At 45.3% G+C, this 22,227-nt stretch overlaps 1 protein-coding gene across 1 annotated transcript; it reads right to left on the reverse strand.

Moving 5' to 3' along the window:
- Positions 1-1,052: 1,052 nt before the first annotated feature.
- On the reverse strand, positions 1,053-21,717 carry LOC112051183 (tyrosine-protein phosphatase 10D). The gene is made up of 9 exons (XM_024089713.2): positions 21,418-21,717; positions 19,933-20,191; positions 19,067-19,173; positions 18,827-19,004; positions 7,670-8,943; positions 6,399-6,810; positions 6,250-6,326; positions 1,303-3,559; positions 1,053-1,233 (listed from the first exon to the last, which is right to left on the reverse strand). The coding sequence occupies exons 1-9, from the start codon at positions 21,553-21,555 to the stop codon at positions 1,202-1,204; spliced, it is 4,734 nt and encodes a 1,577-aa protein (XP_023945481.2). The 5' UTR covers positions 21,556-21,717; the 3' UTR covers positions 1,053-1,201.
- Positions 21,718-22,227: the final 510 nt, after the last annotated feature.

The following is a 22,227-nucleotide window of genomic DNA, read 5'->3' on the forward strand; positions in this document are numbered from 1 at the left end:
ATCAGTGGGCATGCATATTAAATTTTACAAAAAAGAAAAGAAAATCAATAAGTACATGGCAATACAGAAGCGTAAATTTTTTTCATTATTATGGCGTTATTATTTTAATTTAATTTAATTACACTTCAAAATTAAAAAATATTAATCGCGCTCGGGATTGTCTATAATTTTGTTGTACCGCTCCCACTCCTCGACCATTTATTAAATCCGAAGAATTCTGACATTTCTATTTCCGTTTCCGGTGTTTCTATATGTAAAACAGTTCCCATAAAAAGATGACAAGTTCAACTGAACTTATTCTTTCGATTCTAAAAATGAAATTTATACAAGCTTATGTTTCAATTAAATTATAAATCAATATAATATTATCTTAATTTGCGGTAAAATAATTGCGGTGCGGTAAAAATATTACCAACTAGCCAGACCAGGGGAGACAGCAGATTTCACAAACCTTTTAATAAAATGTAGTATTATTAGCGATGTTATTTTCGACTAAATAAGATTTTATTTGTTGTTGTTGTTGTTTTTATAGAGGCACCTGACAGCTGTTATTTGTTAACACTAGAATCGTTGTTATACAACAAGAATATTAAAATAGCAAAATAAATTATTTTAATTATGATTTAAAGTGTGCGTTATTTGGATTTTGTTTATTTAAATTACTAAATAATTCTGTAATAAATTTAGGTGAAATCAATTTTCATATTAAGAATGTTATTTAGTTTGGTTTGATGAAACAAACAAAAAAAAAGGTTTGTGACAATTGAAAATTCAAATGGACCCGGAAATAGAAATGTCAGAATTTTATCGAATTAATAAACAGACTGTAGGTCACGCTCACATTGTCAGAGTCCAAACAAACTTTCAAGCTAGCAATTGACCCTCAACTGTAATCTTATTAAACTGACGGGATGCTTTGGACATATTCCATACCGTATACTAGTCTTGTCGAAGGTACTCAACAGCGTGCAACGTTTCTCCTAGACTTATCCGATCAGGGCCGAGTAAATCGCAGTCCCCTGGGGCTCCCCTACTGTTTAGTTAGTAAAGATTTAATTAAGTACACGTTGAGATTCATTATGTCGTAACTTACAATAACATATAGATCTATAATAACATAAGTACAGCTGCCGATGTGAGCGCCGCAGGACGGACGGACGGACGGACGGACGGACGGACGGGCGGGCGGAGGCGGCGCGCCTCACATGCCGGACTCCACGATGCCCTCGTCGTCTGAAACAGAGCGCGCGGTGAGCGGGGCGGGGGCGACGGGCGGCGGGCGCGGCCGGAGGGCGCACTCACCCTCGTAGGCGGCGTTGTGGTGGTGCGGCAGGCTGGCGGGCGGCTGCAGGTCGGCGCCCTGCAGCGCCGCCAGCACGCACTGGTGCACGCAGATGTACTGCTGCTCCGTCTGCACCATCCACACGCGCTCGCGCCGCAGCTCGTGCACCATGCCGAAGATGTCGATGGTGTCGGCGCGCGCCGCCAGCTGCTGCAGCGCGCGGTCCAGCGTGACGAAGGTGCCGGAGCGGCCCACGCCGGCGCTGCAGTGCACCACCACGGGGCGCGCGTCGGGCGCGGCGGGGCAGCGCTCGCGGAAGGCGCGCACGAAGCGCGCCAGCGCCGTGGGCGGCGACGGCACGCCGAAGTCCGGCCACGTGGTGAAGTGCAGGTGCGTGAGCACGCGCTGCTCGGCGCCGCGCGCCACGCACAGCTCCGTCACCGTCCAGTCGGGGAAGCGGCTCTCGTTGAGCTGCGTGACGGCGATGTCGCCGTACAGCACGGGCCGCGTGTCGGCGGGCCAGTAGCGGTCGCACTTCTCGCGCCCCTTCTCCACGCAGCGCGTCAGCATGACCACGGCGCGGCTGCCCGACTCCCACACCATGCGCCAGAAGTCGTCGCGCGTGCAGTGCAGCGGGCCCTGCGTCACGATGAACTCGCGCGGCGAGCTGTGCCCCGGCACGTAGTTGGCGTTGATGTAGTCGGAGCCCTCCTCGTCGTCCACGGGCTGCAGCTTGTAGCGCGAGTGGTCGTACGGCAGGATGTTGGTGAAGCGGTTCTTGGGCCGGTTGACGGGCAGGTCGGCCGCCGCGCACGGCTGCTCGCGCCCCACGTGCTTCAGCTCGTCGAACTCCTCGCTGAAGCGGAAGTCGGAGTCGGCCGCCATCAGCCGGCAGTGCTCCGGGAAGTCGGCCACGCGCACCGGGCGGCCGGCGGCGGCGCCGGGCGCGGCGGCGGCGGGGCGCGCGCGGCGCCGCAGCAGCAGCGCGCCGGCCGCCAGCGCCAGCAGCAGCGCGCCGCCGGCCGCGCCGCCCGCCACCCAGCCGCCGCGGTCGGCCTCGGTGCGCACGGCGGCGTACGCCGAGTCCGTGAACTTGTCGCTGGCGGTGAAGGCGCGCAGCTTGACGTAGTAGCGCGTGTCGGCCTTCAGCGGGCCGTTGCAGTAGCGCGCCACCTCCGCGTCGCCGCCGTCGCCGCCGTCGCAGCGCTCGGCGCCCACCGTGAACAGCGCCACGGGCTCCCCGTCGCGGAACGGGTAGTGCGGCTCGGCGGCCTGGTAGGGCGGCCACACGGGCAGGCGGCGCACGTCGCGCCAGGCCGGCAGGCGCGCGGGCGTGGCGGCGCCGGGGTCCTCGGCCACCACCAGCGTGTAGGCCGTGACGTTGCCGTTGGCGGGCGAGAAGTCGTCGGCGCGGAAGCTCACGGTGACGCTGCTGGCGGCGCGGCGCACGGCGGCGGGCGGCGCGCGCGGGCGCGGCGGCGCGGCGATGGCGGTGCGCTGGCGCCACTCGGCGGCCGGCCCGCGGCCCGCGCCCGTCTCGGCCGCCAGGCGGAAGGTGTAGCGCACGCCGGGCGCCAGCCCCGCGACGGCGCCGGCGCGCGCGGCGGGCGGGAACTCGGCGCGGCGCGCGGCGGCCGGCTCGTCGTCGGGGAAGTAGTCGAGCACGAAGCGGCGCAGCTCGCCGTGCGCGTCGCGCTCGGGCAGCTCCCAGGCGAAGCGCAGCTCGCGCGGGCGCGAGTCGGTGGGCGCGAAGCGCGCGGGCGCGGCGGGCGGCGCCTCCAGCGTGCGCACGGCGCCCGAGCGCGCCGGCGAGCGCGTGAGGATGGTGGCGGGCGTGCCGGCGCGCGTCTCCACGCTGAAGGTGTAGAGCGTGTGCGGGCGCAGGCCGGTCAGCAGCAGGCGCAGTTCGGGCGTGCTGCGCGCCTCCAGCTGGTCGGCGGCGGCAAGGAACTGCACCTCGAAGTCGGTGAAGTCGCCGGGCGGGCGCGCCCAGGCCAGCAGCACGCTGGTGGGCGAGGCGGCGCTGGCGTTGAGCGCGCGCACGGGGCGCGGGAACAGGCGCGCCTGGCGCTGCACGGGGTGGCTGGTGACGTTGCGCGAGGCCGTCCACATGGTGAGGTTGTAGAGGCGGCCCGGCACCAGCGCGGCGAAGTGCACCTGCTGCGCGGGCGCGGCGGCGGCGCGGCGCAGCTCGCGCGGCGGGTCGGCGCCGCCCTCCAGCCGGAACACGTACTCGTCGAACAGCGTGGCGGCGGCCGGCGTGCGCGTGTACAGCACCTGCGCCCGACCACTCGTCAGTAGACCCGAATTAAAACGGACCTAGATTGTTATAGTTTGCAGGAAGATTTAGACCGATCACTGATTGTTGCTTGAGCAACGGCTTACATCTGAATGTTGATAAATGTTGCACTACCTCCTTTACAACAAAGAGGATAGTGTCAACTCCTAATTATTATTTATGTTGTAAAATACTCCGTTATGTTGTAAAATAAATTGTTGGATAAACAGTTAAATTTTGATTTGCACATTAATAAAATTAAAAACAAAGCCTACAAGATGCTTGGACTTGTCCTTCGTCAAACTACTGATGTCAGAAACCCTAAATCCCTTATTTAACTTTATAACTCTCTGGTGAGATCCCATTTGAACACGCCTCTACCGCTCGGAGCCCGCAGTACGCCTGCGGTATGACACGTCGACATGACTGAGGGCATTCTGCGTACGTTTGTGAAATGCATCGATAACAGATTTGGCTCCTCTGATAATAGTCTCAACTTCATTAGAATTAAGACGAGAATATAGGGATCAATATTTTTGTGATTAGCATAACAAAAAAAAGTACCAACATATCGATATATTCTGTTATAGTTACGTGAGGTTTGCGTCTGCACTCCGGAAATGTGGCTAATTCCTTTCCTGATTGCAGATGGAAGCCTTAGCCTAGACAGGTATACGAGCCAAAATACAAAACTAAGTGTATCTATTATATTATTATTTATGTAATTTTGTAATTATTTCTCTATATAAATGTGAAAACTGAAAGTTTAATTTTAAGTAATATGTAAAGCTGTTTGTTTTCCTTAATAAATAAAAAAAATAAAATAAAATGAGATGTTTAATTAATTAAACATTAATTAAATAAACAAGCATTTGGTACACACTACAGAACTGTGAATAAGTCATAGTTAAAAAAATATACCAGTTTTTTTCAATTAATGCAGTAATTTTTAATACCAAGGTAATAAAAATTACTGCATTAGGAAATTTAGGCGAATAAGCAGACATTATAAAACATTTTGAAGAAAAAATTTGGAAACATTTTGAAGAAAAGGAATGTCCACGCTATAATTTTTTTTCTTGTATTGAACACTCAGTACCTCCAATACATTTTTATCAACAACTTTGTAACTCTTTATATATCAATTTGGAAACTTCGATAAGTGTAAAAGTAAAATGATGGTACACTTCAGTTCCAGACATGTTTTTTGAGGACATTTTTTTAAATCTGGCCATCTAAATTAAAGAAAAGATCTACGAAACAAATAAAACTTATTTTATAAAAAGTAGGTTACATACATTACATACATTGATAATTTAATCCGTAATGTTTAACAAAAATCAGATTTAAAAAAAAATACTTACAGCAGCTACAGCATTGAAAAACTGATTCAAGAGAGAAAATTTTAAAAATTCGATAAAGGAATATAATTTGATCATCCTAGGCATCTTTTCAAAACTATTCAAATTAGTTTTAGATAATTAGGTGGTGAATCCATCGATTACGGGACATGTTGTAAAATCGACACTGAAATAAAATAGCAGATTGTTATACAAGGGGCTGAAAAGACCCATTATATATACGAGGTATTTTTAGGGCCCGAGAGGAAGGCGAGGGCCGCCTAAATACAAACCGAGTTTATAATGGGTTTACACTCTGCTTTTCACTACGATTGCAAGAAAATAAAATAGTTTAGTACAATATTCAATGATTTATTTTAATTGAAAATTAAATGTACAAAGTCTACAATTTTGGATATTAAGGGAGATGCTTTTTACCCGGCAACATAATTTCCGACTACTATAAAGATGAATAATGAGTATGTGAGGTAAACGTGGGAGATAATAGTTTAAAAAACTCCTTTCGTAAGTGAATCCATTCGTTGTTATTTTCTCTACTTTACATAGGTATGTATTTAAATAAATGCGTCTCGACTTTGATGGTAACAGATTGAAAATTTCATCCATCTGCAAATTAGGATCACCATTCTCACTAGATGAAGACAACAATAACAATTATTGTTGAACAATATGTAAGTTACGCTCACAAATTTACAATAAATTTCTTAAAAAAATCAAGTGTGTATTATTCACGCCAATTTTTTTTTAAACTCTCGCTTTTTAATTTTATTTTTCTTCACATGAGAATAAGGCAAAGGTATTACACCGTACAGGATGTCCCATATCTTCAAATTTCTATTCGCAACTCAATAAAAATTAAATAAAAAAATTAACGCATTCCACAGACAAGAATGCTGCATTTCATTTTAATTGCAAGTTTTTATTTTTATCAGGGCTTTATCTAATAAGATGATTCTATTTACGAATAAAACCTCCTTCGTTATAAAGTAGGCTAGTACTTGGCTAGTAGTCATAACAGACAAAAATTAAAAAAACAAAATTACTTTAGCCCCTAGAGGCTGAAATGCTTGTTTAGCCCCGCTGTGGGATGGTAATATGACAATGTTTTTGAGCAAGGGTAGTGAAAAATACATTATTTTTTTCTTTTTTGTCAGTCTGTGTTGACTGGGCATCATGCTGAGAATACTGAATGAATTTCAATGAAACTTGGCACGATTTGAGACCATAATATGTACTTATTAGATAAATCTACCTCGGTTACTACTAACGGGAAGGCAAGTTAAAAATTATGTGGTAATTTTTTATTTTCCTCTATTGATAGGACTCACCCGGATGGCGGGCAGCGTGTCATTGTCGGCGTCGTCCGCCTCGTTGACGATGGTCATCTCCGACTGGATCAGCGGGCCTGCGGACAGCGCGTGCGGTCAGTGTGCGGTCGGCGTGCGGTCGGCGCGCGGGCGGCGGGGGCGGTACTCACGCGTGCGCGTGTGCATGGTGAACAGGTCGCTGGACAGGTTGTAGGAGTGCGCCGCCACGGACAGCGCGTAGCCGCGGCCCGGCAGCAGCTCGTCCAGCAGCACGCGCGCCGCGCGCGCCTCGCCCGCCGGCACGTCGCGCTCGCGCGCCTCGGCCTCGCGCGCCGCCTCGTCCGCCTCGTCCTCGGCCGGCCACCAGCGCACGCGGTACAGCTCCACGCGGCCGGCGGGGCGCGGCCACTCCAGCGTCACGTTGCGCGTGTCGGCCAGCGCCGCCACGTTGGACACGGGGTTGGGCCGCACGGTGTGCGCGGCGGCCAGCGGGCGCCCGCTGTCGGCGCTGTCGCCGCCCGCGTCCTCGCTCAGCGTGTCCAGCTGGATGTCGTAGCGCTCGCCGTGCGTCATGTTGCCGATCTGCACGAGCGCGAGCGATCGGTGTGTCACTACTCGACAATATATACACCCGACGGTCTTGGCCGAACCGACTACGTGTACTGGTGCAGTGTCAGCTGCCGACTGTCGCCGTGGCAGCAGACGAGCCGGCTACAGTCATACCGCTCGCCAGGTGCGCGAACATTACACTCACAATAAAACAAAATAAATACACACGCAACTACTATTTACGCACTTGTCGACTAGGGAAGTCCACAGGTGCATAAATAGATCGATCACGTCAAACCAGTCGACAATCAATCGATGTCGATACATCGACAAGTACATTGAGAGCGAGCGATATACAATTGACAGACTTCACATACTTACCTATAATATAAAGAAGTAATATCTTTAAACATAAAACTAATTCTGAAATTCTTTCACCAGTAGAAAATTGCATTGTTTGTCAGTAGTCAATATTCATTAGGCTTAATTTACAAGCACTTTGGAAATGTCATATTGATTTAAATAAAAATATAAAGCCATGTCAGAATATCGTCAATTCCAATGGCGCGCATCGGTCCAAGAAGAGCCCACAACACACTCAGCCAGGATTTTCCTTTTTTTGTTTATCACCATGTAAAAATAGAAATATATGTAGCCTATTTCCAAGCTTTTTTATCGTTTATATATTAATTAACACTATAATAGGATTTTTGTATAAGCTTGCTTTTAATATAAACTTTGAACTTATTGAGAGACATGCCGGTGGTTTCATGTGGCAGTTTATTATAAAAACGTATGCAATTGCCCTTAACAGAACTACTAACTTTTTGTAACCTAGTGTGGTGAGCAACAATGTTTTATTTTTAATTTTGGCATTAGTAATCAGTATTACCTCCGCGTGGTCGGCGTCGGGCGGCAGCGGCTCCAGGCGCTGCCACGGCGCGGCGCCGGCGCGGTAGCGCAGCAGGAAGGCGCCCACCACGCCGGCGCTCGGGCCGCGCCAGCGCACGGCGGCGGCGTTGGACGACGCGCGCTCCACCGCCAGCCACTCGGCCGGCAGCGGCCGCACCGGCTTCAGCACGCTGTGGCGCTCGCTGCGCAGCCCGTGCGACACGGCGGCCAGCGTGATCTCGTACGCGGCGCCCGGGAACAGCTCCTCCAGCGTGGCCTCGCTGGCGGCCGTGTCCAGCGCGCGCCAGTCGGCGGCGCCGCGCCGGCGGTAGCGCAGCTCGTAGCGGTCCTGGCGCGAGTTCACGTCCGAGCTCCAGGCCAGCGCCAGCGCGCGCTGCCGCGGCGCCGCCGAGCGCAGCGCGGGCGCCAGCGGCCGCGTGGCCGCCGCCACCGCCGACTCGTTGGACGCCACGCCGCGCGACACGGCAGCCACGCTCACGGTATAGTTGCGGCCCGGCAGCAGCGCCGCCAGCGCCGCCTCCGTCAGCGGCGTGCTGAAGCCGCTGCTGTCGTCGCGCGAGGGGCCCGTCTCGTGGTAGGCCACGCGGTACTCGTCCTGCGCGCTGCCGTCGGCCGGCCGCCAGCGCAGGCGCACGGCGCCGTCGTCGGCCAGGCGCGCGCGCAGCTCGCGCACCGGCAGCGGTTTGAGCGTCACGTCGGCGGCGGCGGGCCACGACGTGACCTTGCCCGACATGGTCTTGACGGCCACGGCGTAGTGCGCGCCCGGCTCCAGTCCGTCCCAGGCGCAGGCGGGCGGCTCGTCGCGCGCGCGCAGCTGCGGCGGCAGGCGGCGCGCGCCCGGCCCGCCCGCCGCCGCCAGCGTCACCTGGTACTTCTCGAACTCGCTGCGCTCGGCGGGCGGCAGCCACGACACGCGGAAGGCGGTCTCGCTGCGCGCGTCCACGCTCACGTTGCGCGGACGCAGCGGCACGGTGCGGTACTGCGCCGTGGTGGGCGCCGACAGCTGGGCGTCCGACACGGTCTGCACCGAGATGTCGTAGGCGCGGCCCGGCACCAGCCCCTTGAAGGCGGCCTGCGCGGGCCCCGGCGGCTCGCCCTCCTTCTCCACGTACAGCTCCGAGTCGCGCGCGTCCCGCGGCTCGATGGACACCTTGTAGTGCGTGTAGGCGCCGGGCGGGTAGGGCGGCTGCCACAGCACCAGCAGCGTCGTCTCGTTGCGGAACCACACGATGAACTTGCCCGGCGTGTTGGGCTCTGCGGGAGGCGCTCGTGAGTGCCGGGGGGTGCGGCGACCGGTGACTTCGGCTGACTGGTGTCAGCTCGAGTCGCCGATGCCGATTGATTGGTGGTCTTTGGTCGGTCACTCCGACTGTGTGGGCGTTCGGGAAGTTCGCAGCCTACCCGCGAAAATACAAAGCTATATGCTCTTAGTTTTCACCGTAATCTTCTTAGAGCTCAATACACTTTTTTTGTTGGCTTGGAAACGTTTCTATACTTACCAATTTTTTTTGTACTACATCTTTGTTCTCTTCTTTTCATAAAAATTTTGAATTCTATAGGTGTTTTTTCAGCTTAGGAAATAGATAAAATTCTGGAATTCTGGTGGAGCTAGATCATATGAATATAGGGGGTAAATGTATTTTGTTGCTAAACTTTTCTGCTTCCAGTTTTTAATCTAAAATCTGCAAGATACTCGATTTTTTTTAAGTTAAAAAATAGTCCCGACTTATTCAACTTGATCGCGTGGGGAATCGTAACGAATACAAAATAAATGAATGAAATTTTATACTATTACTACTGAATAATGTAACTTTAATGAGAGGGTAATTTCAAAAATGTATGACATTCCAATATACGTTAGGCTACGAACTTTTCAAACGTCCCTAGTATAAAACAAAAACTCAACTGCTTAACCGTAGTTGACTAACAGAAAAACAAATATTATATATATGTAAAAAGAAAACCTCTTTAGTATTGTTTCTTTTTGGTGATTTACTTTTTTTTTCATGACATTGTCACATTTTAAATATTCGAAACATTATTATTGACTTAACAGCAAAACATTAAAATTTTTATTAAAATATAAAGTAGATGTAAATAATAGCTTTGAATGTTGTTTGTATATTTTATTTATAGGTAAGTTTTAGTTTAGTATTTAATTTAATTATTTAATGTAAAACTTAATATTGTAAATAACAAGTATATTTTATTTATAGAAACACAAACAAGCTTTTATTACTACTATCACATTCATGTGAAATAATTATCATTATAAAACAACATTTATACAGACGCTAGTATAAAGGGTGTAGGAGCGGTTTTGAAACAAAAAGATAAAAATGAGGATATAAGACCAGTTGCTTATTTCTCAAAAAAGTTAACTGAAACTCAAAAAAAGAAGAAAGCTATATATCTAGAGTGCCTAGCAATAAAAGAATCTATAAAATATTGGCAACACTGGCTTATGGGAAAAGAATTTATTGTATATTCAGATCATAAACCATTAGAAAACATGAACATTAAATCAAGGACTGATGAGGAACTAGGAGATTTGATGTATTATTTATCTCAATATAATTTCAAGATAAAATATAACCCAGGAAAATCCAACCAGGAAGCCGACTGCTTAAGCAGAAACCCAGTCTTAGAACCACACGAAAACAGAGATGATTGTTTAAAAGTTGTAAATTTAATAAGTCTACAAGATATAAAGAATGACCAATATAGAAATCAAGACCTACAAAAACAAAAACTTATTAAGAAAAATGGAATTTACTACAAAAAGAATAAAAGACGGGAAAAGATTATATTATCAGAAGAGATGAGCATAAATCTTATAAAAGATGTTCACGTTAGTTATTGTCACATTGGGAGGACCCAGATGTAGATAAATTAACACCATTTTATACAGCAAAAAATTTCATCAAAAACATTAAAGAAATGTGTGATGAATGTGAAACTTGTATTAAAAACAAATCAAGGAAGAAATCAAAATATGGTTTAATATCTCATTTAGGTCCTGCAACACAACCTTTTCACATTGTATCAATTGATACCATTGGCGGTTTTGGAGGATCACGATCAACAAAAAAATACTTACATCTTTTAGTTGATCATTTCACAAGATATGCTTATATTTCTACATTTTTGTGGTTCTGGGTGACCATTCCCAGGGGCAGAGCTCTATGCCACCACACGCGTCGCAGGTTGCGGATAGCGAAACGGCCCTCAGATATGGGGGTTAGCTGCGAATACCCAATAAGCAGTTGCGGACAGGGAGCGGTTCATCGGAGGGTCGCTGGGGAGCTTGTGGCGGAGTATACCCCAACAAATGGCGTAAAACTCGATGAAGATGAACGTCAGTGGCGAGTGAGAACCGCCACTATAAACTATGTTCTTTGCTCGGGGAGATGGGCCTCGTCAACCTTGGCTGGTAATCCATCTAGGAGAAGGCCAACTCTGAATACAAAAGGCCACACATGGGGGGGAACCTTGGGGAAAATTTGGATGGCGGAACTAAATAAGGTTATTGAACTACCCCAGGAGGGTACCGACCGCCTTGCGGGAGGAGAATCCCTCACAGATTCGTCTGTCTGCCCCGCGTACTCTGGGGGGGGCAAAGTCCGCTCACCCAAATTGTCAGCAGAAAATAGAAGACAATCAGAAAAGAAGAAAGAAGACAAAGAAGAAGAAAATGAAGATCCATTCAAGAGAAGAGGGCTACAGAGAACTCCACCATCAACTAAGAAGCATATACAGGACGACCTACAAAACCGCTGCACTAAAGAGCAAGCCCCGAAAAAATGACGCAGCAAATATTTCACCTCAGTCTCTTCCACAAACAACATAACAGTAATTCCCCAATAACAGGAGAAACTAGGATGAAAACACAGCAAATAACAAAACCAATGATGAACAATCCAGTATCAGGTTCAAACATATCAAAACAGAGATCATCACCCACAAAATACAACAACTCAGAACAAGAAGTTGATGCAAGTCGAAACAGAAACTCTGGAACTGTAACTGATTGCCAGATGGATACCCAGAAGCCTGCAAACAACCAGATAAATCCCCCTAGTTGGCAAAAAATCCCTAGTTCAAGAGGATCCAAACGTAAACGGGTTAATACACCCCCAACATCACCTAATGTAGAGACCAATAACAGCTTCAGTGAACTCCCAGTAGACCCACCTGATGAGAGTGAAGTAACACCTAATGTTGTTAAACCACCAAATAAACCCCCTCCCATTATTTTGTACGGTGTCGAAGATGTTACAGAACTGTCCAAATTACTAGAGTCAACAAGCAACGCTGAGCACTTTAAACTCAAAATTGTCAACAAAAACAACCTTCGAATTGTCATAGATAGTATTGAAGAGTACAAAAAAATAATTGACGTTATCAGACAAAATGGCTTGATAGGCCACACATTTAGTAGGAAAGATACCAAATGTTGCCGAATTGTCATTAAAAACTTGCACCACACAACACCCCACTCTGCAATAATTGAAGCCGTTGAATGTACTGGAAATAAAGTTCGTGGCGAAATAATTAACGCCAGATATGGCCCAGACAAAAAACCAACATCGACCTTCTTTGTCAATGTAGAACCTAGTATAAATAATAAAATGTTAAAAAATATAGAATATGTTTTTCACCAGAGAGTCAAGATAGAAACCCCAAGAAAATCGACATCTGTAGTTCAATGTCATAGATGCCAGCAATACGGCCACTCTAAGAACAATTGTATGAGGCCGTATCAGTGCGTGAAATGCGGAGAGGGACATAAAACATCTGAATGCGCTAAAAAAGATAGAAACTCCCCAGCCAAATGCGCCTTATGTCTCCTTGACCATCCTGCGAACTACAAAGGATGTCAGGTTTACAAGGAGATACTAACTCGGAAGAAAAGCGCCCCAAATAGGAAATTCTTGCATCATCCACAAACAAGGTTGGAAAGTGAAACTCTCACTCAGGAAGCTAAATATGGCAGAAAGACTGTTGAAGGTACACAGAACTCGCGCTCCTCAAACAAAGTACCGCTGACATATGCAGAAGCAGCAAATTCTCGTAGATCGCCACTGAATGATAAATCTCCATCAACAAATGGGCCCTTTGGTTCCATTGAAAACTTATTACTCAAACAAAATGAAAAAATTGATAACCTACTTCAACAAATAAGCACCCTTCTGGGACTTATAACTACCCTCATGACCAAAGTAACAAAATGACTAATCTACGCATCGCCGCGTGGAACATCAACGGCCTCAGTGGCCGCAAAGACGAACTGCTGGTCTTTATGGCTTGTAACAAAATAGATGTAGTCCTCATATCAGAGTCCCATGTTAATGACAGGAGCCTATTTGTTATACCAGGATATCAATGCTACTTAACACCCCATCCGGATGGTGGATCCCATGGAGGAACGGCTATAGTAATCAGAAACAATCTAAAGCACCACTTACTTGATCATTACAGAACTCCTTATATACAAGCGACTACAATAAAACTAGAAGAGAAGTCAGATTTTATTACGCTCTCAGCTATCTACTGCCCACCCCCTAACAAGATAGACGAGACTTTGTTTTCGAAATTCTTTAAAACACTGGGGAATCGCTATATAGCTGGAGGCGATTGGAACGCCAAGCACGCTTTCTGGGGCTCCCGCTGTACACTTCCACGGGGAAGAGAGCTCAAAAAAAGTATTGACAATAACAACTTACTTACAATATCGACTGGTGAACCGACTTACTGGCCTTCGGACATTAATAAAATACCTGATCTTCTAGACTTCTTTGTTACCAAAAATGTTTCTCATCTCTATACTAACATTCAGTCAAGTCTAGACGGGTCCTCTGATCATACACCTATAATTTTAGAACTTAGTAGGACGACCATACTTCTTAATGACAACAATGACTATCTCTATAATCACAAGACAGACTGGTACTCATTTCGAGACTTCATAACCGAAACTATTGACATGAAAGTCCCTCTCAAGAGCGAAGAGGACATTGACATGGCCACAATATACATAACAAACTTGATCCAAGTTGCAGCATGGAAGAATACTCCCCATTTAAGCCCTCAAAAGATGGGCATTTTGCTTCCATCAGATATCAAGTTAAAAATTGAAGACAAAAGGCGGCTCAGACGTAATTGGCATAACTCACGCCGCCTAGATGACAAAGCTAACTTTAATCGCGCCGTGAAAGAGCTAAAAGCTATACTCGGAGATTCATCAAACAACCTAATTAAGGAAAATCTGGAATTACTGTCACCGACAGGGCGAGGAGACAGATCGCTATGGAAGGCCACTAAATATCTTAATCAACCCCAGCCTCACTATCCACCCATCAGAACTGGCGTAACTTGGGCTCGACGTGACATTGAAAAAGCAGAGGCTTTCGCGGCATACCTTGAAACTGTATTCCAGCCTAATCCTGGTGTGGATGATCCTGAAATTGAGGATATACTTCAGCAAGATCTCCAAATGTGCCTACCGCTCAAGCCAACATCTCCTAAAGAGATAAGTAAAGTGATTTTATCGCTAGACTCAAAAAAGGCTCCTGGATTTGACCTGATTACTCCTCTCGTCCTCAAAGAACTTCCTAAAAAGTGTCTTGTATATCTGGCTAACCTCTTTAACCGCATTTTCCAATTAAACTACTTTCCTGATATCTGGAAGGTGTCTCAGATCACAATGATACACAAACCAGGGAAACCTCTGGAAGAAGTTAGCTCTTATCGCCCCATTAGCCTTACTCCCGTCCTGTCAAAGGTCTGGGAAATAATTTTCCTAGCGAGAATGGAAGAAGCCCTAAAAGAAAATGAGACTATTCCTGCTCACCAGTTCGGCTTTCGTAAACAACACTCAACTGTCGAACAAGTCCACAGGGTGTACCACACAATCCGCCAATGCCTTGAAAAGAAGGAATATTGTTCTGCGGCATTTCTGGATGTCCAACAGGCCTTTGATAGAGTGTGGCACAAAGGGCTCTTGGTAAAAATCAAAAAACTCCTACCACATTCTATGTTCCTGTTACTTGCATCTTATCTTAAAAACAGAATATTCCAAGTTAAACAGCGCGACGCTAGATCCAGTTTCTGTACCTACAAAGCAGGTGTACCCCAAGGCTCAGTTCTTGGCCCAGTCCTTTACAACATATTTACATGTGACTTACCACAATCACCTGATGTCACCATTGCAACATATGCTGATGACGCAGCTTTCCTGTCTTGCGATAAAGATGCAAATCGTGCTAGTTCAATCCTACAAAATCAACTTGATGCAACCCACCTGTGGCTTTCTAAATGGCGAATTGTAGCGAGTGCTTCAAAATCCCATCACATCACCTTTGCACTTCGAAAAGGGGATTGCCCTCCTGTTAAGCTAGGAAACGAAGACCTGCCGCCAACAACATGTGTTAGGTACTTGGGCTTCCATCTGGACCGACGATTGACATGGAAATATCATATTGACAATAAAAGAAAAGAGCTCAACACAAGGTTTAGAAATCTGCTCTGGTTACTTGGCAGACAGTCTACACTGAGACTTAACAACAAATTGCTCATTTACTGTGCAGTCTTGAAACCTATCTGGCTTTACGGGATTCAGCTGTGGGGCACCTGCAGTAAATCCAACGCAATGCGTATCCAACGGATCCAAAATAATATATTAAGGACTATTACTGATGCCCCTTGGTTTACTCGCAACGATGAAATCCACCAATATCTGGAAATGCCAACTATCTTTGAGGAAATCAAAAACAACTGTAGAAAACATAAAGAAAGGCTGACCCGACATCCCAATCGCCTCGCTAACTCACTGGTGGTAGCGCCGCGAATCAAGCGCCTGAAGCGAGCTGACGTGCTCGATGAGTAGTTGATGGCAGAGCTCTGGCTCTCCTGTCAGAAACCGTCCCTTAGTCACAGAACTCACCTGCTTATAGTTTAACGACTGATCGCAGATATCAAGAAAAGAAAAAAAAAAAATATTTCTACATAAAAGACACAAAGCTCCACAGATTTTATTAAACTAATGAAAAATGTTACAGAAACTTACAAAGTAGATATGGTATTAACAGACCAGTACCCTGGTATCAATTCCAAGGAATTCAAAGAATTTCTGAACCAGGAAAATATAAAAATGATTTTCACTGCTGTGGATACACCTTTTTCAAATGGACTTAAAGGCTAAATCAAACATTAGTCAATAAAATAAGGTGTAAGATTAATGAAAATCAGAATAAAACAGCATGGAGTACAATTGCGCAAAAATGTGTAGAAAAATATAATGAAACAGAACACACTGTTACGAAATTTGCTCCAAAATACCTTTTAGAAGGAGAAAATGTGAATATTTTGCCAAATGAACTGAAATCAAGATACACTAAAGACGATCTAGAAAGAGACAGAAAACTAGCTCTGGAAAACACACTAAAATCTCACAATTATAATAAAAAAATATTCGACCAGAATAGGCAAGAATATAGATTGAAAATAGGAGATAGAGTATATGTAGAAAACGGAAATCGTTTAAATAGAAAGAAAACCGATGAATTAAGAATTGGACCGTTCAAAATTGTACAAAGGATTTCCAATTCAATCTATGAAGTTGATACCGGCCACAAAAAAGCGGAATCAAACTTTTATCATATCACAAAACTGTATCCTGTTCTTAATGAGAGAACAATTATAAATTAGAGAACATTATTTAGATAAAGTTCTTTTTTAAGGGGGGGAGATGTAAAAAGAAAACCTCTTTAGTATTGTTTCTTTTTGGTGATTTACTTTTTTTTTCATGACATTGTCACATTTTAAATATTCGAAACATTATTATTGACTTAACAGCAAAACATTAAAATTTTTATTAAAATATAAAGTAGATGTAAATAATAGCTTTGAATGTTGTTTGTATATTTTATTTATAGGTAAGTTTTAGTTTAGTATTTAATTTAATTATTTAATGTAAAACTTAATATTGTAAATAACAAGTATATTTTATTTATAGAAACACAAACAAGCTTTTATTACTACTATCACATTCATGTGAAATAATTATCATTATATATAATTGAAAAAATAATAATCTATATTTGAAATTTTATAAATTATAAATACTCATTTGTCTTATTATTACACATTTTACAAAACAACCAACAATAAACCGCCGTTCTCGGCACTGTGACGTACGACTGCGGAACCACAAGGGCGCGCGCAGTCGGACACTCCCGACTCACACTTGGCGCATTCTTTTGTCATTTATAAACTGATGCTCTCAAGGGAATAGAAATGCATGCATAGGGTGTACTTCTCGTTGACCTAAACTACTAGTCTTATACTACAAGTGTCGGGAAAAATCTAAATGCTATACATTTGTTGTTAAATAATAGAACAGGGTTTTTGTGCAAGGAACGGCGCTCGGGTCGGTTATAAGGAGCTCTCCGCAGAGGCGCCGCAGCAGATGAAGGACTAATACTTACTGTTTCGTTTCTACTTTGTACGGATTGTTGAAGTCGGTTTTCTTATCACTAACGTCGAATGACAACTACATACATGCATCGCAAGCGCCCACCAGGCGACGGAATGCTAAGCGAGCATGCGGCAAACGTGCGGCGGACGTGCGGCGAGCGAGCGGCGAGCGCCTGCGCTGAGCGTTTGTCGGTGAACGAATGGTTCAAGCGTGGAAATACAATGATAAAGCTAAAGAATAATGCAAATAGTTGTCGGTACCATGGATCGCGCCGACGTGCGACTGTCGCGACGAGCTCACGCCGCCGAGGCTGTCGCGCTGCCGGACAGACAGCCGAAAGTTAGTAGTGCAACAGCTACTGGCACATGCGTCATTAAGTTCGTGTTAAGGTTCAGCCCTCGAAAGCCCTCCACCGTTAGACCGACGCGAGGCAGCGCCGCCCGCGCCCGCCGGCGACGCGCTGCTCGCGCGCGTGCGGCACGCCTCTTATGACACTTCGTATCATTTGACAGAGACGAGGAGACGCGTTGTTGGACATTTTTGGGTAGGTCTTTGACTAATTCGTCATTCTAAAACAAGATGGCGGACATTACGAGTACCTTAATGCACTCCTATAATATGGATATCAAATGAAAGGGCTTGCTGAGTATAACTCGAAAATTAAAGTGACGTCATTTTAAATCCAATATGACGGGCATTAAATTTTTACATCTGTGTCTTTTTTCGCCATTATTGCAATGCCCAGATATCAATTTTAAACGAAATAGGCGCAGGAATAAGAAATTTCAAAATATCGGCATTTTTTTTAATAATAACTTGCCTGCATATTAAACACAGAAAAATCTCGTACATAAAATATTAAATGGCGATTTCTGCCAATTTACTGTAAGCTGCTTAAAAGAACTTCGTTCCAATAAAAAGGCTAATCTTAATCCAGAACACCAGTCTTTCCTATGACTACAAAACATTAAGACTTACAATATAACTCGAGTCTAAAAAAGGGCTCAAGTCTTTTTTACGACTCGAGTCTTTTTGAAAGGCGTTCCATAGGCGCTCTAAAAGACTTCGAGTCTTAAAAATTAGGGCTAAAGGTCTCGAGTCTTGGAAGACTACCTATACCTGTTCTATAAGCTGATAAGTTGTTCCAAAAAAAAAAACCATTCCAGACGGATCTCTACGAGTAGTTGTATGTTTGGTTAGAAAGGAGAGGTACAAGACAAGCTTTCAATTTGCCTCAAATATGCCGCAGGCGTCTGTGCGTACTGTGCGTACGAGTACGTCGCCGGAGAGCGGTTACCGCGCCCAATAACGAGGCGAGACGTTGCCGTCACATATCCTATTAGTGTGCTTTGAAGTAGGAAGTTTCATAGAAGATACGTGTCCGAGGCGTTATAGTAAGTTTTAAGCTCATTTGGCAGATACAAGTTAAGTATTTGTAATTAAATATTTTGAAAAAAAAATCAGTATTCTTTTTTAACGTATTCCGATAATAAATCAAGTTGGAGTCAAAATTGACAATATCATCCACTATCTAGTCTAACATGAATTTCACTGCTATGACATATAAATTATGTTTGAATACTGAGAAGTCTCAAAAAGTTCGCTTTTAACGAAAGTATATCAAGTCATAAGACACATATTGATCACAAAGTCACTCACTGGTGGTGAAGTTGAAGGAGGCGTAGGCGGCGCTCTCCTTGTCGTGCAGCAGCGTGAAGGCGTGCAGCTGGTAGGTGGCGCCGGGCGACAGGTCGCGCAGCACGTGCGCCCAGTCGCCCGCGCCCTCCAGCGTCACGTTGCGTGCGCCGCCCTCCGCGCGCTCCGTCAGCGGCAGCACCTGCGCAGGCGGGCGGTGAGGGCGGTGCGGGCGGGCGGGGCGGCCGGCGGCGCGCTACGCACCTTGAAGCGGAAGCCGGTGTAGTCGCCGTGCGCGGGCGGCGCCCACAGGATGGTGGCCTGCTTGTTGCGGCCCAGCGTCACCGTGAGGTTGGAGGGCGGCTCGGGCGCTGCAACACGCGCCCATGTCATTCAATCGTTACACTTTCAAACTTCTAAAAAAGTCCACAACATCACACTATGATATGTCTATCTTTTAAAGATAACTCACTATAATCCTTTGTTCTAAAATTATTTATTAAATAAAAATTACAATTATTAGGTTACATTAAACATTCTAAGCAGTCATTTGATAAGATTATTGTCCCGAGACTGATCTCTGATAGACGAAGGAAAGAGAGAAAGGAAGGAGGAGGAGGAAGTTGGAAGGAGTTTTTATAAACATTATATTCTCTCTACTGTGGTTTAAACAGTACCTTTGTACACAATAAGTGTGTATTGTGTACAATGGGACAGAAAGAAAGAAAAACCCTTTATTTGAAAATTGTGGCACACATCACAATGCCCAAGTGAGCACTACTGTAGTGTCTGATGCCTCAACCAAAACTACTTATACCAAACTATTGAATATCAAAACTATTGAATACAAAACTATTGAATACCAAAACTCAAGTAGTAGAAGATAGAAGCATCGCACACTGTCTGTGTCATGTTTGGCACAACCTTGAGAAAGGAAACAGCTCAGCATTGTGCCGCATAAACCAAGCAAACTGCTGGACCATACAGCACTGCTTTCAGCTGTTACCTCCATCATCTTCTCCTTTCCCTTATCTCACCCAAATGGGATCTGTCACCTCTATCTATTTACAAAATAAAAGGAACAGGAAATGGTCTATAGCTTCGCGTTTGTGTTGTGTCCGACTACAAACCTGTGATAATAGTCTGGTTCCAGGTGAGCAGGTCGGCAAAGGTGGCGTTGGAGTAGTACAGCATGAAGTGGTACTTGGTACCCGGCAGCCCCTGGAAGTTGATCTTGGAGGCGCGCGCGGGCACCGTGAAGTTGGGCGCGGGCGAGCCCTCGGGCGGGCGGTAGTCCAGCCGGTAGTGCGCGCCGTCCGCGCCGCCCTCCGCGCCCCAGCCCGGGATCTCGATCACCAGGTCGGCCGCGCGCGCCGCGCCGCACAGCGTCTGCCGCGACACTAGCTCTCACTTGACATGTACAATGACATGCAAAGTAAATGATATCAGTGTGGGTGGTGCAGTGGCGTGAGCCTGCCAACTGCATCCAAGGCCATGGGTGGATTCCCACAACTGGACAAATGTTTGTATGATGGATGCGGGTGTTTTACAGTGTCTGGGTGTTGATTAATACTAGGGCTAAACATATTTATTTATTTTTATGTAATCAATAATCAACCAACATTCAACTTATTTTGTTGGTATTTTGTACATGCTTCATTATTTATTTAGTATATTGCTTGTTTCACAATAAAAGATTAAATGGTATTAGAATGATCGGTAAAAGTTTTAAGCCACATGCCTCAAAAATAGGATAATTTAAAACCTGCTAAACCAATTTTCATGTACTTTTACAAATATATTAATATGCTAAGTCCAGAGCAAAGTTCTCCAATAAAATCTATTTCCACAAGGCCAAAGTTGCAGTTCTATTGATACATAAATGTGACTAAAACCCAATACCCCATTCCTAACTCCATGTTGTACAGTAACAGCCAAACCCTAACCTCAGTGCCCACCCAGCGTGCAGCACCCGGGTTGTTTATGTTCTAAATAGATTTTTACAAAATTTACACGCCTGTTTCCATTGATAATAATATTTAATGTTTCTTTAAAAGCCAATGGGTACCTCCTGAACCCTGAACTTCGAAGGCACCCAAGATTTTTATAGATTTGATTAAATTATACTAATTTATTAATCAACAATAACAACATTTTACTACTCAATAAAAGAACAGTGGTTAACACGTAGTGGATATCAGCAATTTTGTTGGAAATCTGAAAGAGATTTTTTAGCTAAACTTGTTTTAAAAAATCTATAACTCTCCTCTTAGAGGAGATGGGAGGGATGAGGTAACCACTCTTCCCCCCACTTCCCCAGCTCCATCCTCCCACTTATCGAGGATAAGTAATTCAAAACCCAACCCATATCCATACCTTAATAGGCTGATCCATAGCTAAGCATAAATGATGAATGCAAATATGGAATTGAATTACATTGGTATGAAATAAAATTTGTAGAAAAATAAGCAAATTAATAATTTGAAAAACCCACAATTTGGTGCTTATTCAAAACTTTGCAGAAACGTGTAATTAGTTAAATTAAAAACAAATCCATGTATGGCGCGGATCAAGGCGCGCCTGGCGCAGCCGCAGCGACAGACGGGACAGCTCACCAGCAGCACGGCGAGCGCGAGCGCGCGCGCTGCCTGCGCTTGCACAATCGACCTCTTCCACATCATTGAAGGCGACTCCCCGATTTCACACGACACTTTCTCTTCCAAGCGAACACCTGCTGCAGCCCGTGGGAGCATGATTGAATCGCTGCGTCGCGTAGGATCGTCATATCAGCGCATTACACAACATTACTAGGTAGGATACACTTTATTAAACACTTGAAAACACAATTGCATAAATGCAAAAACTAACAAATGTTGTCATACGCCACAAAACAGTGACAACTGACAAGTGACAATCTATTGACGATTGACACTGACAGTTGACACTTGACAGCGTGTAGACAACAATGGGACCGTAGAATGCAACTCGTAAATAGAAAATCTCTGTTGAGTATTCGTCTGAGGTCAAGTGTTGCAGGTATTGCTATCATACATAAAACTTTGTAGCCTAAGACCATTAAAAAAGAAAGGACCTGCCTCGTAGGCCGTTAGCCCTCTCTCAAAGATCAAAAATCAATGATCTAACGCGTTTTTAAAAACTGTTGCTATAGAATCGATGTTTCATTGTTATAATCGTTTTCGTCGTGTAAAGAGCTCCCTAAAAATGCCGGTTTGTGTAGTTGAATGGGATAAAAAACGGCCAAAAATTTGTAATTTAGTAAAAGATGGAGTAACGTTTCATTTGTAAGTATTTCTACCACAATTTTATCAAATTTGTAATAAAAATGATTTCTAAAAAGAATAGTTTCTTATGACGGAACAGCAAAAAATCGATCAAGTAATCGAACATTCTTTAAATAATATATA

The sequence above is a fragment of the Bicyclus anynana genome, chromosome 6 (assembly GCF_947172395.1).
Source record: "Bicyclus anynana chromosome 6, ilBicAnyn1.1, whole genome shotgun sequence".
NCBI classification, from domain to species: Eukaryota; Metazoa; Arthropoda; class Insecta; order Lepidoptera; family Nymphalidae; genus Bicyclus; species Bicyclus anynana.

Coding starts and splice junctions, on each gene's coding strand:
- LOC112051183 (XM_024089713.2), bottom strand. CDS start 21,555: ATGCTCCCACGGGCTGCAGCAGGTGTTCGCTTGGAAGAGAAAGTGTCG. Junction 20,192..21,417: donor TCGCGCTCGCCGTGCTGCTG/GTGAGCTGTCCC, acceptor GTGTCGCGGCAG/ACGCTGTGCGGCGCGGCGCG. Junction 19,174..19,932: donor GAACCAGACTATTATCACAG/GTTTGTAGTCGG, acceptor CGCGTGTTGCAG/CGCCCGAGCCGCCCTCCAAC.